At 40.2% G+C, this 19,552-nt stretch overlaps 1 protein-coding gene across 1 annotated transcript in view; it reads left to right on the top strand.

Annotated features, from left to right (window-relative positions):
* Positions 1 to 19,552, top strand: part of Gfrl (Glial cell line-derived neurotrophic family receptor-like) — a 143,592-nt gene that overhangs the window by 112,207 nt on the left and 11,833 nt on the right. Inside the window, exons 9-17 of the mRNA XM_089595495.1 lie at positions 5,505 to 5,610; positions 5,979 to 6,131; positions 10,106 to 10,252; positions 10,744 to 10,964; positions 12,941 to 13,375; positions 15,357 to 15,421; positions 15,862 to 16,066; positions 16,762 to 16,907; positions 17,014 to 17,145. Of these exons, the coding sequence (XP_089451621.1) occupies positions 5,505 to 5,610; positions 5,979 to 6,131; positions 10,106 to 10,252; positions 10,744 to 10,964; positions 12,941 to 13,375; positions 15,357 to 15,421; positions 15,862 to 16,066; positions 16,762 to 16,907; positions 17,014 to 17,145 (1,610 nt within the window). The remainder of the gene's footprint in view (positions 1 to 5,504; positions 5,611 to 5,978; positions 6,132 to 10,105; positions 10,253 to 10,743; positions 10,965 to 12,940; positions 13,376 to 15,356; positions 15,422 to 15,861; positions 16,067 to 16,761; positions 16,908 to 17,013; positions 17,146 to 19,552) is intronic.

Below are 19,552 nucleotides of genomic sequence, written 5' to 3'. Positions count from 1 at the left end.
TGTTTACCCCATATACTATGAACTATTGCTGTCTAGCTCTCACTGATATGATACTCGATTTACCCTTACGTATTTGATTTTATACTTAGATTTGTGAGACCATGTTTGATGTAACCACATTTATTTCATTCAAAAATTGTTTAAAAATATGTTAGTAAAAAATGTACTGAGCAAGAACTAAAAGTATGGAAAAAAACTGCTTTTCTTAAGTGTATATTATACAAAAAGGTATTTAAGGACAGTACCAAAAACGATAAGGAGAATAGCGCTAATCCATAGAAAAAACGCTGTATCGCATTCAAAGTTAGGATCTCTCGGCACAGTTTGGCAGGCAGGAAGGAAGTGCGCTCAAACTGCGGATCTGCGAATTAAAGTTTGAAATCCGGTATGCCGAGAAATGATACGCGGATACTCTCTCGTACCGAGCAGTAGCAGCGGCAGCTGCTGGAAAGGGCCGTCTTGGCGTGCACGCAGGAAATGAGAGGCAAGAGCGAGTGAAAATTAAATTAAACTTTGTCCCATCACTTATGGTATTGCTACTATTGCTCGCATTTAATTCTACATCTTACTCTCCAAAGCTCGTGTACGACAACTTTTCGGTGCCGTATCTTTTTTAGGGAAAACGATTTCAAAGATCTTGCCGAACTCAGCATGGAAATGTGTTATACTTTTGCGTATATTAATAAGATATAAGAGCAATCCAATTTTATTAAGGAGTTTTATAAAAATTAATGGACGCGTTAAAAACTCAATGCATTTACTTAAGCATCACTATTATGAATTTCTTGCAAAATTAACATAACAATTTTAAAATACTATAGCATACAATTTTTGATTAGCCTTTCTAGTATTAGTCATAAGTAGTAATGTAGGGTTTTAAGTCAGACGGTCTCATAAACTGTACATAATAAATGACAAAATTTGATCATTATTAAAATGGACAAAAGTAAAATTTTTTTTAAATCACCATAAGTAGTAATAACCAATATTGTGTCAGACATACTTTATAAAAGAAAGTAATTCGAGAACATATAAATTTTCTTTACTGTCTTGCATAAAATAATTTTGTTGTTTTATCTCACACTTCTGTATATTAAAAAAAAAAAAAAAAAAAAAAAAAAACCGAGTAAATGCTATAAATAATCCCATAATTTACACGAGTGATGACAGTCAATGTTCGATCGGACGCAGATTTACATGCGCTATTGTCGGAATAATTTTGGCATCATTGACTTCCGGGTGCACTAAATAATTCAAGCCCCACGCCCACGTGCTGAGAGGGGACTGAAAATAAAGTGCCGGAAGCGCCCCACAACCCAAAATCAATCACTCGCTGCGGAGACAGAGAGGGTGAATGGACGGGTAGATAATCAACAGGGATTAAAGGATAACCAGTGCTTAATTACTCGCGAACGAGCGAGCGATTCTAATGCAATCAATTCACGGTTGCTCCCACGCTCGGAGCTTGGAAAATGTATGTAGCACACCTCGACCGCGAAAGCAGTGGCAGATCAGCTGATTTCCCTTTTCCTCCCAACAATGCCATATTTACTCGCGATTTTCTTTTTAGAACGAAGTTCTTTATGTCGCGTTACTCGGGGGGGGCTGGAATTTTAAAACCAACAGATTTTTTTTTTTGAAACGAAAGTGGTTTACTCTTCCTCTCAAGTTTCCCCCCTTACCCCGTCCCCCTCACCGACTGTTCTCTATACACTTCCCCTCTCCCCACTATATATGTATATCTGCCAACCGTGCCGTGTTACTCTTCTGTACACCTTTACCCACCATTTCCCCTCACACTCCCAAGAAATTAATTTTTTAACAAATTTTAATTTTATTTTCCCACAATAATTTTTACTTCACTTTAAATTTTTTTCTTTCACAATTCTAAAAAAAAAAAAAAAAACATTTTCCAATGAAGAGAATTAAACTCTCGACGACCTGCATGTGAGTTCATTACCTCACCCACTCTGCTACGAACGCTACCAGGTAAGAAACTCGGTTTTTTGTACTTATGGTGTGGTTCGTAGCTGAAATATTTCACTTTTATATGCATTTACTGATAATACATTCGATTCATGATAAATTATATTTGTATTTGTTTTCTAAATAATACAAGTGTAAAAAAAAAAAAAAAAAAAAAATAAACATGTGGAATAGAGTTGAAGAACGTATCAATGGTTTTTAAAGGCGCTTATTTCGAATTCGACAAACAAATTATGTTACAATATCACATAACTTCATAAATAAAGTAATTCATTAAATCAATCATAAATGAATTATGTAAGATCGTCGTGCATAAATACAGTACTCACGAAGTTCAACCATCGTGAGTACTAAACTATTGTTTTTTTTTTTTTTATTCGTTTTTCAAGTTTTTGTTTTAGTAAACAACATGAATGCAGTACTAACGTTTACAGAGCTTCGTTCTTCCTGTGGGTCTGGCGACCCCCTTGTTACCTGAGAAATTGTGACTATACTCATATCATATTTAAAGAACTTCGTTCTTACCGTGGGTCCCATGACCCATTAATACCCCCTGGTTTGTTGTTTTAATTTCCTTTATAGTTTTTTCATTTTTTGTTATTACTCTACTCTGCTGATCAATCTCCTTGTCATGCCTTTCAGCTGCGGACAGTGGCTGTTTTATTTTGTACCAAGGGTTTACTGACCATTTCCTGTATCTACTAATTGACCCTCTGTCCCTGACTTGTTCATTTTCTGAGGCTTTTCCTATCCTATTGGGTTATCGCTTTCCCTTACTAATTCCATCTGTTTCCATATTTTCTTTTTTCGTTGATTGAAATCGCTATCGGAGTACCGATGTTTTCTTTCGAGACTTTTTCTGGGATTTTGGCCTAATCTTCGATTCGATTAAGATTATACAGCTCGATAAAATATTTCTAGTTAATAAATACGACCCGATTCACGACATCTTGAATACATCAGATAAAAATTAATCCGACACAGTAAAAAAAAGTATTGTTCTAGTAAATGTTTTTAAGAAATCCTTAAGTGCATGAATAAAATTAAATACAGTAATTATCATCAGTAATCATGGTCAACAATTCACCAGACCTTGCCAAAGCTACGCTGCAATAAATTCCTTATGAAAAGAAAATAAAAATTTTTAAACAATTGTACGCAATAGGCTTCGTAGTAATTGTCCCAAGTAGTAGTGCAGTGTTTTGGATCAGACGGGATTACTGACAATTATAAAGAACACCATTACTGATTTATTGAATATAAGTTGTCGAATAACTCGACATTTAAAAAAAAAATAATATTATTAAAAAATTGTATCAAAGCATGCAAATAATAATTTACCTGATAATCGTCATAAGTAGTACTAATCAATATTATGTCAGACGCCCGTAAATTGACGATGTTTACTCGATTGGCTAACTTAAAAGAGCATATTAAAATAAAGTAATATATAATACGAAAGTTGATAATCTTGACAAGTAGTAATAGTCAATATTCGATCAGACGCAGATAATGAATGACGCCAATAATGGGACCTTAAGGAATCTGATTTAATTTTGGGTAAAAAATGAGGTCATCTCGTGTAATCTCAAAGATTCTGAGAATTCATTAAAAAGGAAGAGCGCAGATTTTGGATTATACAAACGAGGGGAGTCAACGAGAAGGAGAGACGACCGGCTACGGAATCCGAGGGGCAAATGGGATGTAAAGCCAGCTTCCCAAGTCCCAAGTAGGCGCAATTAACGTAATCTCAGGGGCTTAAAGGACACCATGGGGACCCGGCCGAAGATCTGCACCGGCAAATCGAGAACCAGGAGCAGCATAAGGGACGGCACAGCTGATATTTTCATTATCCTCAGGGGGAGAGTCCCACCCCCCCCCCTGGAAACGTCGAGCTCGGAATCGTCACTCGTTATCGGCGCACAAACGCGTGCTGGCAGGGGAACCATAGCTTTCTTTTCTTAATATACGGTAATCCCCGGTTACCCGACTAACTGCGGATCTAAGTACATGGAACATCTGTGGCTATCCTCTTAAGATTTTTTTGGCTTCTTTTTTCCCACTTTCTTCCCACGTATTTCCAATGTTACGATACAATTAATGAATTAAACTTGCTTCATATGCCGCAAAAATCATTAATTTTTAATTATACGGAAAGTTTATTATTGCGATAAGTTGCGAAGAACAAAAGAGCGGTGACTACAATCTGGCGCGAGGAAATTGGACGACGAGACAAAAGTTGAAAAAATAATGGAGAGGTAGATACGGACGGAGGAGACAAAAAAAAGGGGAGAAAATAAGAGGAATAATAATGATGGATGAGACAGGGTGGGGAGAGAGAAAGCGAGGGAATGGAAAATGAAGCATTGATAACAACTCGGGCCAATGGAAAATGAAGCGAGTTACGTATGTATGGGTTTCATTAACACACGCAAGTTCGCAGCGTGGCAGCTCTGGTTATTGGATTTTAAAATCTGTAGCTCAATGTAACGCTCCAGCTTTATCTCTCTCCCTCTCTCTCCCTAGTATTTTCTCTTTACGTAGGTATCTCCATCTTTCCACGGGAAATCCCATTAATATTCAAAACACTTGGCAGCGCACAAAAAGCGCCGGGCTGGGAAAACGGGTAGGGGTAAAGCGGGCCACAATACCGGATTATTTAAATGTTTATCCGTAGTTGTTTATCGTGTTAGTCTGCTCCTTCGTTAACTTCAATTCAGCGGCTCTGTGTTTTTGCCGTGGCCCGTTTGTAATATCATTTTGGTGAGGTGTCTAAAAAAATGGACAGGTGCTAACCATAACACTTTTAAATTATTTTTTTTCTATGTCTTTATTTTACAATGTGTATTCAAACCTATGGTTATCGTTTTCCTATTCGATATATGAAAAACAATCTATTGATTCACTTTGTACAAATTTACAATAATATCATCCATAAAGGTCAGTTGGTCATTGGCAAAAAAGTGACCACTTTTAAGTACCTGTATCTTTCTTTCCATGCATGCATTTTGTGTTGAGCATAAATACACCAATACGCTTATCTTAGTGACAAAACAACGACATGTGTGTAGTGATGCATAAGTAAAGACATGCAGATAAAGAGGAAGAGACCGAAGAGCATTTGCCTCTTCTATGAATATCAATTCCAGTTACTTTGCTCGTTTGTTCAGGCAAGATCTCGTCCTTCTTCTCTTCTCACTTGTGCTCCTCTTCCTCCGTCTCTCACGTACAATCTTCGCTCCTAGCTCGAGTTATGCTCTTCCGAAGTGCGTCTTTCAATGGGAGTTTGGGAGTTGCTCCCCCGTAAGGAAAGCCTGAGAAATGTTTCCCTCGTGGTATTGTTGTTGCTATTTTAGTTGGTACAATTCATACGAGTGGCTGCAATTGTGCACGATAGGGAGAGAAAAAAACATGACATTATGAAAATAAATGTGGCTCACAACTCTATCGTCCAAAATACAATAAAATTTGGTATAAAATGAAGCAAATGTAATGGTCAACATGTTTTGTGATTGTAGGTGGCCAAGCGGCCCCATCGCCGCTGTCGGACAACGAGAGGATAGCCCAGCAGCCGGTCAAAGTGGTGCTCACCAGCACCTGCCATCAGGCCTACTCCACCTGCAAGTGAGATAAAACAAGCTTATGTCATAAACTGTGTGCTTCTTGTTTTTACACTTTTTTTTAACATGGAATATTTAACTTACATTTCGTTACTAATTCCAGACCCTTCCTCTTTTTACTATCTAACCCAGTATAATTTAACTGCAGCCAATTTAAGAAAAAAAAAGTATCCATGGCTTTAGTATCACTAAAGACCAAAGCGCACTTCTTTCCTCCTAATTAGAAATTTCCTGACACTTTGGTCAATTATGTCATATCGAGCCAAGTGCAGGTATCAACTGATTATACAAGGCCCAAGAGAAATTACGTTTTTTTACGACACCAAAGTAGGAAAAAAGAAAAAAGAAATACACGTGACAATTGTTCGACAGGAGCGACGCCGAGTGCAAGGCACTGCTGCAGCCGGTGCTGAACCACTGTGAGCACTCGAGATGCTCCCGTTCGGAGTGCATGGGCTCTTTGCAGCACTTCTACAAATTGGCCAACCACAAGCACTCGATCGAGATAGCTTTTTGCCTGTGCAGGTGAGCTTATCTTTCTAACCCTTTTTTTTCATTATTAGTCAATATTGGGAGTCCAACTGGCAAGGCTTCGCTGTTTAAAAATGAGTTGTAGGGAATATATTATTCACGGGGTAGCGATTCTTGGAACAAAGTAGGCAAGGGGTTGACTTCTACGAGGACCTGGATAATTGCATTGTGAACATACCGTAGTTGGCTCGTAATTGCGTTGTGGTTAACAAACAGTACAAGGTGTGGTACTCAAAATATAAATAAAAATAGAAAAGAGAAAAAGAATCTCTCTATCCGCTTGGGGGATTGAGGCAAATTAAATAGTCACATTAGGGGAGAAGAGTATCAGTGGGTCGATCGGCGATTTTTCAGCGAAAAAATACTGCAAGACGGGTTTGGTAACAGTAGCAACAACAACATTAAACGTGGAAATAAGATCAAGTCGTACGAGTGAAGGCGTCTAGGTGAAGACGAAGAGGAAGAGGACGTTAGCCGAGACAGCCCCGAAATTCGTGGGTGACATGGGAATGTACGTGTGTGTATGTGTATATACGATGAATCGGGCCACCTACCTAAGTATCTTACTTCAGAAATTCCCACGTGAGACGTTTGAGCAGCTAAACAGAATTCCTTTAGCTTTTATTTTTTTTTTGTTTCTGTTTTTTTTTCTTCTCTCGAACAGCTTACACCTACTGAAGTCTCATAATATTCACTTGAATTTTCATTTTGTATGCTTATTTTTACTATAAATTTTTAGCTTATTAAAAAGTCTTTTTTCCACTTCCTTTTTATTTTGCAATTTTTTGTATACCACAACAGAAAGGATAATAAAGATAACAAAGAGAGGGTCACAACTTTCCTACCATTCGTTATATTCCATCTTATGCCAACTTCGCATGTATGGAAATGTATCAACTCCTAAAGTGCCTAAAAAACATTAAATATAATAATTATAATAAGTAATGATGATCAAAAATATATCAGACCTGCCTAAGCTACGCTATAGTGAATTATTAAAAAAAATTAAAATTTTTGAACGAGTATTCGCAATAAGCTTTGAAGTAATTGTCACAAGTAGTAGTGCAGTATTTTAGATCAGACGGAATTACTGACAATTGTAAAGAAAACCATTTCTGATTTATTGAATATAAGTTGACGGATAACTTGGCATTACTAAAGAAAAAAAAAATATTTTCAAATCATGCAAAGAAAAGTTTGAATCTGATAATCATCATAAGTAATAATAATCAATATTATGTCAGACGCCCGTAAATTGATGCTGCTTACTCGATTGACTAACTTAAAAGAGCATATTAAAATAAAGTAATATACAGCATGATATGTAACGGTGGCATTTCCCGAGAACCGCGTGTAGAGCGATTTTTTCTGACGCGAACCCCGTTGGAATTAATTTTTTAGGGCAAATAGCTTTTAAATGGGAGCCGATTGAAAATACGTTCCAAACTACCCCTAAATGGGGTTGGAAAGCTGTAGCGCGCCCGCATAAACTCGCGACGTTGCCACATTGTTATTGGAGCTTAGTCGGTAAGCAGTGAGAACTATATCCATGTGCGCACGCAAGAGCGTCAGCTACTGCTGGTAACTTGAAGGTTGAATGTAAAAATTTTTACCTTAAGGTAAATATTGTCTGCTCCTTATGTTGTCAGTTGTTTATCCATCACGCGCTTACTGTCTTTCTCACTCTCATGTTGGACAAAAACATCTTTAAATTTTATACTTAAGTAATGTTACCTCGAATGAAAGTAAAATACCATATCAGTAGGGATTTGTCCACTCTACACGATAGTATTTTTGCAAAAATAGTCGAGCTCTTTGTCAAAAATATTGTTGTTAGGTATGTCTTGCTTACGTTCCCGGGTATGTCGTCTGTACACGATTTAGAACGAGTCCATTCATAAATTGCAATAATCAAGTACCCGGGAAGTACCCGGCAAGTGCCCGGGAAGTACCCACCAAGTATCCGAGGAAGTGCCCGGGAAGTACCCGCCAAGTGCCCGCCAAGTACCTGGGAAGTGCCCGAGAAAGTGCCCGCCAAGTCCCCGCCAAGTGCCCGGGAAGTACCCGCCAAGTGCCCGTGAAGTACCCGGGAAGTACCCGAGGAAGTGCCCGGGAAGTACCCGGGAAGTGCCCAGGAAGTACCCGCCAAGTGCCTCGGAAGTACCCGGGAAGTGCCCGTGAAGTACCCGCCAAGTGCCCGGGAAGTACCCGGGAAGTGCCCGGGAAGTACCCGCCAAGTGCCCGGGAAGTATCCGGGAAGTACCCGAGGAAGTGCCCGGGAAGTACCCGCCAAGTGCCCGGGAAGTACCCGGGAAGTACCCGAGGAAGTACCCGCCAAGTGCCCGGGAAGTACCCGAGGAAGTACCTGCCAAGTGCCCGGGAAGTACCCGCCAAGTACCCGGGAAGAGCACGGGAAGTACCCGAGGAAGTGCCCGGGAAGTACCCGAGGAAGTGCCCGCCAAGTACCCGGGAAGTACCCGACTGTATTGTACTAGGCGGGGACTTCCGGGGCACTTGGCGGGTACTTCCCGGGCACTTGGCGGGGACTTGGCGGGCACTTTCTCGGGCACTTCCCAGGTACTTGGCGGGCACTTGGCGGGTACTTCCCGGGCACTTCCTCGGATACTTGGTGGGTACTTCCCGGGCACTTGCCGGGTACTTCCTGGGTACTTGATTATTGCAATTTATGAATGGACTCGTTCTAAATCGTGTACAGACGACATACCCGGGAACGTAAGCAAGACATGCCTAACAACAATATTTTTGACAAAGAGCTCGACTATTTTTGCAAAAATACTATCGTGTAGAGTGGACAAATCCCTACTGATATGGTATTTTACTTTCATTCGAGGTAACATTACTTAAGTATAAAATTTAAAGATGTTTTTGTCCAACATGAGAGTGAGAAAGACAGTAGGCGCGTGATGGATAAACAACTGACAACATAAGGAGCAGACAATATTTACCTTAAGGTAAAAATTTTTACATTCAACCTTCAAGTTACCAGCAGTAGCTGACGCTCTTGCGTGCGCACATGGATATAGTTCTCACTGCTTACCGACTAAGCTCCAATAACAATGTGGCAACGTCGCGAGTTTATGCGGGCGCGCTACAGCTTTCCAACCCCATTTAGGGGTAGTTTGGAACGTATTTTCAATCGGCTCCCATTTAAAAGCTATTTGCCCTAAAAAATTAATTCCAACGGGGTTCGCGTCAGAAAAAATCGCTCTACACGCGGTTCTCGGGAAATGCCACCGTTACATATCATGCTGTATAATACGAAAGTTGATAATCTTGACAAGTAGTAATAGTCAATATTCGATCAGACGCAGATAATGAATGATGCCAATAATGGGACCTTAAGAAATCTGATTTAATTTTGGGTTAAGAATAACGTTATTATGCGTAATCTCGATGATTCCGAGTATTCATTTAAAAGGACGAAGGAGCGCAGATTTTGGATTATAGAAACGAGGGGAGTACAGATAATAGAGATAGGGTCACAACTTTTCTATTATTTGTTATATTCTCTCTCATGCCGACTTCACATGTACGGAAGTGTATCAACTCAGAATATATTCGAAAAGAGGGTTGTATGCAAACTTTTGAAGAGGCGCTCCACCTCCACCGTCTGACCACATAACAAACTTGACTACTTCTTCTCTCCCAGCGGTGCCACCCTACAATGCGAGAGTTTCGCTCTTTTGAATTTTCCAGCTGCGATTTCGGACAATAGGTGTGTCGGGTGGGCCGGCGTGACAGATTCGATAATAAAATACGGCAAACTTTTTCAACCGCTGATGGGTCACCTCTGCCTCGTCGCTGGTTTCTGCAACAAAAATAAATTCTTCGTCCCTGGCCATGATTTTTATTCGAAAATATATCAATGAATACAATTTACTTTTAAATGATTTGCAATAATTTTTGCGATGTATTTTTTTTTTTTTTTTTCTTCTGCTTCTTTACAGGAGATCAGAGGGGAAACACACGAAGGACGAGTGCATGATGGCACAGGAGAAGATGCACCCGACGTGTGCGCTGCGCGTACCGGCTGGCTCGGAGACGCCCACGTGCGACACCCTCGGCGAGAATTGCCGTAAAAATCCTATTTGCAGGTCAGCTGGAACACTTTTATTTTATCGTATTTAAATTTTGGACGTATGAGAAAGACACACATTTAGGTCGTGGTTGCGAGATATGTGGTTCTCGGGGCTGAAAATTTGTTAATTTATGTTGAAGAAGAAACACAAGAGGAGGTAGCGAAGCATTAGAGACGAAGAATTCCGTGGCGGTGCGAAATGTGAAGTGCCTTCTGATATGAAATAAAATTATATAAATTCTAAAGCGGGACGGGAGAAACAAAAGAGACGGGGCTCAGGGAGAATAAGAAATATGCGCTGATGAATTTTTCTATTACAGACATTTCAAACGTTGGGGAGAGTTGCGCTTCTTGAATTCCTTTGATATAAATTTTTTCACTCTCACAGTTGCGCAATTTTTTGCATACAAATACTTTCTTTTACACATTAAATTTATGTTGAGAAAATTTTAAAATTTGTTCAAGCTGGAGACACAAAATAAAAAAAATCTCTTCAATAATCCTCAGGACAAAGCTGGAGCATTACGAGCAGAGCTGTGCGATAGACAGCGTAACGAAGAAGTGCGCTGGTCCGGCGCAAACGTGCCGTGCGGCGATGCTGGGCATCATAGGCACGGAGCTGCGCTCGAACTGCGTCTGCAGGAGCGCGGACAAAAAGGGGGTCGAGTCTACGTCGTTTTACGAGTGCCTAGGATGGCAGCGGCTGCTTTGGGTCAATCCTTGCGTTGGTGAGTGCACGTTTAAGTGGTTTTTACTTTAAATATGTGTAACAATGGTATCACCAATCATTGAACAATTCGAGTCTGGCCAAACAAGTAAAATAAGGATAGAGACAGACCAGCATTTAAAAGTAGAACTGATGCGCATGTGGTGGTTGTGGTTTCTCTTTAAAATGTAACGCTACTTTTTCTTTGCTCTCGTGCCACTACTGCGCTCTTTCATCTAGTTCTGCTTGTATCTCGATCGCTCGAGTTGAGAAAAAAAAAAAAAAAAAAAAAAAAAAAAAGAAATAGCAACAGAAAGGAGCCAGACTGGAAACACGCACAAAGCTCTTCCGCTTCGGAAGCTCTTCCGGGAAATTAGAAAAATTCTTTTCCAAATCCCTTCCAGTCGTACACCACTGGTTTGGTACCTATACGAGGAGGAGGTGAGCGTAACGGCAAACGGTGGGCTTTTTCCCACTGGAAAGTTAAAACGAGTTCGGAGAGAAAGAGATGGAGCCAAGCTAATCGCGTCGAATAGGAGATCCACACCGTAAAAAAAGAAAAAATAATACTGAAAGACAATGATACGGATAAAAAAGTAGCACAGGATAAATGATAGGGAAAGGGACACTTGTCCGATCGTATTTTTTTTTTTTTTTTTTTTTTTTTTTTTTGAGGACGAATCTTTGGTGAAAGATGTCGCATCGACATACTTCTATTTTCCTCCCTTTCTCCAAGGTTTAGATAAATCATTAAGATATTGTGGTACAGCGACAGCACCAGAAATGAAAAGTCGCGCGTAAAAATGTGGGGAATCTCTCGAATCTTTGACTATACACTGCTGCTATTGTACTGCTTTCCAAGAGGCCGAGTATCACACAAAAATAGTGAAACATGGGTACACACGTACAGTGCAAGGGGTGAAAAGCAGAGGAACATCTCGTGAAAATTCAGAGGTGGTATCTCGTCAGTTTGATCGTCGACCCGATACGGTCGCCAGACGCGAAAAATAACGAGCGATTCGGAATAGTGTGGAGTATTTTTCTCTTTATCCTTTCAGAGAGGACCCGTCCTTTTCTCTGGAAGAATAACTTTTTCCTTTTTTTTTCTCGCCGTCTGACTTTCCCTCTCTTTTGCTTTTCACTATGAACTTGTCTAGCTGGAGACACTTTTTCACGTGTCACAGCACTCGAGCAGTTATTATGTTCAGACTCTGTCGCTTTTGTGGTACGAAAATAGAATAGACAAACGTAAGAAAACATACACAACAAACTCGACCAAGGGATGATTTTGAGGGTGAAATTTTGCAGTTGCTCGTTTATCCTTGTTGCCTTTTGATGTTGCGGAATAGGAAATAAAGGATAAGCCTTTTGTAGGTGTAGGTGTACATAAAGAAGAAAGTGGTGTAGGTCAAAAGCTGAAATGGGCTCGAAGTTTTTTTATGTTTGGCACGATTTCAAATACCGTTTTACGCCCCCATTGTGCTACGCGTTGGCTCTTCTCTTGGTGCTCTCGAGCGTATTTTCTGAAATTACCTACTCATTACACAATTAGGCCAAAAAAGTTTCTTACGATTGCCGGGATCTTTTAGTTCATTTCTCTCTAACGGGTTTTCCGAAACTAAATTTTTTTTTTTTTTTTTCGCTCACGTTAGAAGTAGTGTTTTTTTTTATTTTTATTTTTTATCCAACAAAAGTGGAATCATAGTCACTTATTTACTTAATTGACCTAAAAACTCGTAACGTTGATTTATGACACAGAACAACCGTAATTCAATTCATTAATGCAACTTACTGATATGTTTCCCGAAAAAGTAAATTTTCAATCATCATTAGTAAATTGCAATGTACGTATAAAAAAAGTGAGAAAGGAGGACAGGAAGGCAATCTTCGTCAAATATTTCAGCTGAGCCAGAAACGATGTTTCCCGCAGAGGCTGACCAAACATTGATATCGACCACTTGTTTTCGTCACCCGATGAATAACCTTTTTTTCACGCAGTCGAGGCGCAAAAGGACTTTCACGCGCGGCGGAACCATCACCACAACCACATAAGACCAACGACATCGTCCATCGAGCCAAGCCCCACGGAAGGAACGTCTCCAAGGAGGCCATCCTCGGCACTACCTTCCCCAGCCACCCCCAGAGTCTCCCTGATCGCCGCCACGAGTCTCGGCCTCGCCGAGTCCGAAAACGAAGGCAACCACAGGATGAAGGAAGAGCTGGAGGACAACGTCATACCCGAAGTCCAAACCGTCGGTCAGACCGAACGCACCACCGAGTCCACGGCTATCACGCCGAGCAGTACAACTACCGAGGCCACCACGACGACCACCACGACAACTACACCCACCACTTCGACGACGATGAAGACCACCACTACCACGACGACGACGACCACACCAGCGCCTACTACGCCGAGCACGCCACCGCCACGTGAGTTGATTTTTTTTGTTTTATCGAGTACTTTGCAAAGTTATAATTTCAATTCATAAGACTTCCCAAGTTTCGTACTTCAAGAGTTATTGAAAAAAAAAAAAAATAATAACACGGATGAGTTGAGCAGTTGTAATACAATTTGTCTTTTACAAGACTTTGAGGACAAGAAAAACCAATGCGTGCATAATGGCTATTGATGGAAAAACACAGGTGTGCGATATCTTACCGATACAACTGCTTCGCAGTAAGTCACAGTAAAAATGCGAAAGAAAAAAAAAATTGGCTTCTTAATCAGCGTTATGTACGTCCTCGCGCAGCCTTTGAGCGATACTTTTTTTTAAAATATAAAGGTCGGGTCGGCGATAACTTTGCGTATACACAGGCTAGGGCGCTCGATATTTCCCGGAGCTATATTTTTTTCCTCCTCGAGTGAACTCGTTCCCCGTCAAAGCTGGAAGGACGTAACCTGATTATGTGTAAAATCTTTTCCGTGTTTGCGGCATCTTATCGTCGGTAATAACTTATGCAACATCGAAATGTCAAATATCGGCTTTAATACTTGCATAAACCCGGTAATTGGACGCGAAAGCCGTAGTGAATGGCTTCTTGTTGGTGATCTGCATACTGGAAATTTGAAAAACATCCGGCTGTACGAAAACGGAAGATCAATGACAGAGTTGCTCGAGTGGAGGAAAAAATAAATCAGGTCGAGACAAAAGAGGAACGAGTAGTTGTGTGACTTTGTAGGACAATCGAATGGCAATTCCCCACGGACGTATTTTAATTCCTAGATGTCAGAGCGCAGGTACAGGGAAATAGAAAAAGAGAAATAAAAGTAAGGAGGAGATCGTCGAAACACTTTCCTCGAGAGAGAGAGTTTGAGATCGCGTCGTTCTTTTCCTCGAGGCGCTTGTCAATTTTCTGGCACGAGTTCAACCGTCGATTGTTTGATCACCCTCTGCGTCGAGAAAATCTACTTTTGTGCATCTGATGTTTCTGTAACTCCATCGCTTGGATATCCTTTGTGACTTTAGGGAGTCAAAAGTCAAAAATGCATTTGAAGAGACAAGCATTTTTTACAATGTCTTGGATAAGGTAAAAAAAAGAAATTCTTCCCCCCGAGAAATGTACCAGTACAAACACGCGACAAAGCAGCCAAAAGGTGGAGTATGTATACTTAAAAAAGCGACAAAGAAATTCCGGGCCTACTCGTGCGCGCATTTTTTCCTGAGCATACAAAATGACGTGTGCGCGTGAAAAGCACAGACGAAAGCTTATTCGGAAAAGGAGGGACTGTACATACATATAGAGGATTCAGACGTCACCGACTGGGAGCCTTTGATCGCCCCACCGGCTTGGCTTGGCGAAGTGCCGATTGCGCTTTTGTCGCTCGAAGGGAACAAAAAAGGTTCCAAGTCTCTAGCTCTGCTTATTCTTACCCATTCGCTCCTGTTTCAGAGGAACTTCTTTCCATTTTACTTTGAATGTAGCTTCAGTATTTCTTTGGTTAAAGCCCTGAGGCTCGTACCGATATTAGAAAAATCAACGTTCTGTCTCTACTTTCTATTTTTGTTTTTTTTTTTTTTTTTGTTTTTTTTATTTACTTGTTGAACGCGATTGGTACCTTGTCGATTTTTGTACATTGTAGGTGTTCAGTAGACAAATTTGACAGTTCGGTTGGTATATAATTTTAATGAAGTCCTATAATCTAAATAACAATCGAGAAACGTCGGAAAATCAATGAAAACGCGAACAAAGGAAAATAAGCTCAAGCTGCGAGAAATAGAAGGTGGAGGAAATTCCGTTTGCCAAAGATAAATCGGAGAAGCCATTTGTTTCACGGAAAACAGAGCCATACATTATATTTCAAAAATTGTAGCTGCAGGCAAGAATGCGTTAGTTGAAAGCGAGATGGGATGGATGGGAGAGCGATATTGCGTAGTGTTGCCTGTACGCTTGTCTTTTTCTCTTCTTGCAGGTTACTGCGTCGTGCAGAGGACGGGTCAGTCTCATCAGTACATCCGCGTAGGAAAGCTCAAGCGGGTAAGTTTTCCACTATACTATTTTAGACTATTCTTGCATTATCTCCTACTCGGGCAGAATGTATGTTTGCGTATCGGGAGAGAAAAATTGGAAAATTGTCCGAGTCTCCTTTTTGTCTTTTGCTTACGATACTCTTATCCGTGATATGAGATTTTTTTCGTTTTTGTGTGTGAGAGAATTGCTTTAAGTCAATAGATGCACTTGTTTTGCAACAGAAGTAGGGAAATAAGAAAAACGGGGACAAGAGACACGTTTTTTTTTATTTTAATTGCCTTGACGTTTTAATGAGCAACCGTATGGGTCCTAAAAAAGAGCTTTTGCAAGCTCATCTGTGCCACTGCAAAGATAATTTCCACCTCAGATCATAGATGTATGCACGTAGAGACCCACTAGTATCCTCCTCGAAAATAAATGTCCTTGTGCTTTGTTGGTCGGCACAGCTGTACCGGGAGGACGAGCCCGAGTGCTCGGAGCTATGCCAGTGTGACGAGAACGAAAGCGCGACCTGCAGTGCCATTTGCGTGGAGACGTCGCCCTGCAAGACGGACTTTGCCTTCTATAATCACGCGGCGCCTGCCTATCAGGCCTACCGGGGCCGATGCCTCTGCTACAGCGGCCGCTTCATCTGCATGAAACCCGCCCCCGGTGAGTACCACCACTGCCTTTCACTTCATTCGCTGGAACTACTCGGTGGTAGTAGTATACACCCCAACGCCAATTAGTGTTTATTATTCCTACGCCACAGGTGACCTCGACGGTGTTTAATCACTATAGGACACGCTCTTTTTTTTACGTCCATCTCCTTTTTTTTCCTTTTCTATAATTTACTCAAGCTTGGATTGCTTTTGGGGTGTACATTTAGATACTCTCACACTTTTTACGAAAAACAGGAAATAAGATTATAATTTTCACTAACTCTAAATGCACTGGAATACAGGCTGTGTAAAGCACTATGATCTAAAGCTGTACTAGCAATTGAGGCGGGTTCAATAAAATGTTGCTTAACAAGCAGTATTTAGAGTATTAAATCAGCTGTGTGTACGATTTTATCAACTTTGTTTTGATACACTTGAAAACTGATATTCTCAACGAAGAATTCTTATAAAAACTTGTTTTTCTTTGTCAGGTATAGGTTTTCCCAAGGTAACCGTTCGAATGTTACAATCGTTCAGAAACAAAAAACACAAACCACGGGTGGTTTCGAAAATTTCTATGTTTTCTTTGTTGAAAAAGCAAATTTTTTTTATCAATACTGTGAGGAATATAGAAAAAAAAAAAAAAAAAAAAAAATACAGACATTTAATGAATGAAGAAAAATCCAAAAAATTTATTGATAACAGAGGCGTACAATATACCACACGGAGTCTTCATGTTCCTCGGGTACAGCGAAACTGACGAGAACTTGCTCAAACCCCACCACAACCTAACCGTCGTAGATGCCGTGTCTTCCCTCGACAGTTTTATGAGAGAAGAAGTCAATAACCAGGTAATCACCACTACTCACTTCAGTACCATTTTATAATATGTTTACTTTGTTATTTACTTCCTTTCAAATAAAATTAAAAAAAAAATGTTTTTTTGTTTCAAAATAGACGATGTGCACAATCTTCCTGTACAACGTGACGAAGGAGAACGTCATCGCGGTCGCCCGGCTAATGACGGACGGCTCGTCCAGCAACAACGTCTCGCAAGCACAGAGCCTCAAGCATCTCCTACGCGTCAAGGTAAGTGATGCCTTACTTGTACTTAGTGGTCTGAGTTATGCAGAAAAAAATACGGCACTTCATTTTACAGTGAAAACTTTTCCAAACAAACTCTCATGATTTTAATAAGTGAAAATATATCACTAATTTTGTCGTGAAACAAAACTGCCATATCAATACCTTCATCAATACCAATTAAGAAAGAACTTTTTTTTTTTTTATTAAAAAACCTACACGTATGAACCTACAGATAGCGATGAAATCGACCTCGAAACCGTGCGCTTGATGATAATTAAAAAAAAAAAAAAAAAAAAGACGAATGAAACTAGGTGAGGACAAAATCGGGTACAGTTTCCACGTCTCTCGCAACAGTAATAATAATACCCGCGATAAAATCGCCCCGAAGCTGCCAGGTGTACAGACACCGAATACGCGCATACGTATACGAACGACTGCGAACAACAGGGGAAGCTGAAAAATATATCAGTACACGCTCGCAACGTTGTCCAGCTTCCGTTGGTTTCTTTTTTTTTTTTTTTTTTCCTTTTTTTTTTGATGGTATTTTATTCGTCCACGTTATGTGGTGCATTCGTGCGCGTGTCCATTATTCTCCCAAAATTCTAGCTTTTTTGGACTTTTGGGCTCTCTGTGATTGGCACGAGCGCGTTTTCACGTCGACTTACTAAAAATTAAAAAAAATTAAAAAATCTCCCCACGAACGTTGCAGTTGAAAAGGACGAAAAATCAAAGAAAAAATGTATATATGTATAGAAACATGCCCCCGTGTCGGGACACTTTTTGTACCGCATTTGCCTTGCTAATTTGATTGCGACTTTTAAGTACTCCGAAGTTTCGTGCATCCCGTATAGTCCCGAATTGAAAACGTTTTTACGAGCAGAATCAATTTTTTTTTTTTCCACCCCTCGTCGTAGTTGCATTGTGCTCCAACATCCCTGACATTATTAATTTACGAAACCACGTGAATAAAAATGACCCAACTCAAGTGTGCAATTACCCGCAGAAATAAAACTCATATCTGTTATACATCAGATACAGTATGCAAAACTCGTTTTTGTCTTTTTTTTTGTTTCCTCTCTTTATGATCGATTAATTTCTGTAGCACAAAAAACACAGTACTAGTATACGTATACATAGGAGTGTATGCGTATACCTACGCACAAGTGGGCTATGGAAATAGCGATCGTGCAGTGGAGGCATGTATAGAAGCCAATTGACTGCAAAGCGATTCTGAAAATATTGGATGAGAGGGGGAGTAGTGCAGGGGCTGGCAAACAAGAACGAGAAAATTCATCAATTTACGATCACCCGACCGACGGCTGCATGTGTAAATATAAACTGTAGTTTTTTTTTTTTTATTTCACCTCTCTACTTTTCGAATTAAAGGTAAAAAAACGGATTACTCGGTGGCCACTTTTGTTGACTTTTTCGCCTCCCCTCACCAATTCCGCTTCGACGCCCATTTGGACCAAAAGTGGCTTTACCTACCAATCGTCGGTGGCACTTCATTTTTAATTAACCAATCAATATTGCCAAGCGAAATTTCTCGTTTCGACAATACTCGCCGATGGCCTACTTTTTCCCCCAGACGCCTCTCTTGGCCCGTAAACTCTACTCCATAGGGATGTGGTACACGTAGTCGATAGTTTGCCAGTTTGAAGCCTCAAAAGCCACGGAAGGGCCCCGATATCCTCAAATTCGCGAGTCTTGGACTCTGGACGGGAAACCGCGGCCTCCGGCACATTTGCTGCTGCTAATCACTTTCTAATAAAGCAATTACGCGCACAGACTTCAAAGCTAGCCCCCTATCCTGGAGGAACCAGGTACTGAGATAACAAACAGAAATCGATAAAATCGTCAAGGTAAACTAAATTTGGTGATAACGTGGTTTGTGATTTAGCTTCGACTTTCACGGCTATAGACATTAATTTACGCAAAAAACAATTCATTAATTGATACGTTTTTAAGTAATAAACATGGTTCAGATGTAATTTTATTCAGTATAATAAAAGTGAGTTATGTGGGTCAAATGGTAAAGAGGACATACGAGCGACAGTGTCTATCAGTTGAGGGTCAAGTTTGGTCTCTTTGATCATGATTCGAATGAGAACTATCGTGATGATTCCCTATCACATAGGTGTATATAGAAAATATACATTATATTTAATTAATCAGCATTTCACTCATACATTTCTTCAACAAATTTTTCTTATAATATTTTAATAAACAGTATTTTTTATGTGGCTATTGTTTGTAAAGTTATGAGTGTTCAAACTTGATAAATAGTATTACTATTTTTTATAATGTTCATATACTCCAGTATTTGTCAATCGGTAATATTGTGATTTCAATGACTTTTGTATGAAACCTTGCAGTGAGTATTGCCTATTTATGCTGTTGATGAGTTTCC

The sequence above is a fragment of the Copidosoma floridanum genome, unplaced genomic scaffold, assembly GCF_036245765.1.
Source record: "Copidosoma floridanum isolate Cflo_tuat_1 unplaced genomic scaffold, Cflo_Japanese_pri ptg000025l, whole genome shotgun sequence".
In the NCBI taxonomy this organism is placed as follows: Eukaryota; Metazoa; Arthropoda; class Insecta; order Hymenoptera; family Encyrtidae; genus Copidosoma; species Copidosoma floridanum.
This window is presented reverse-complemented; position numbering and strand designations above follow the sequence as displayed.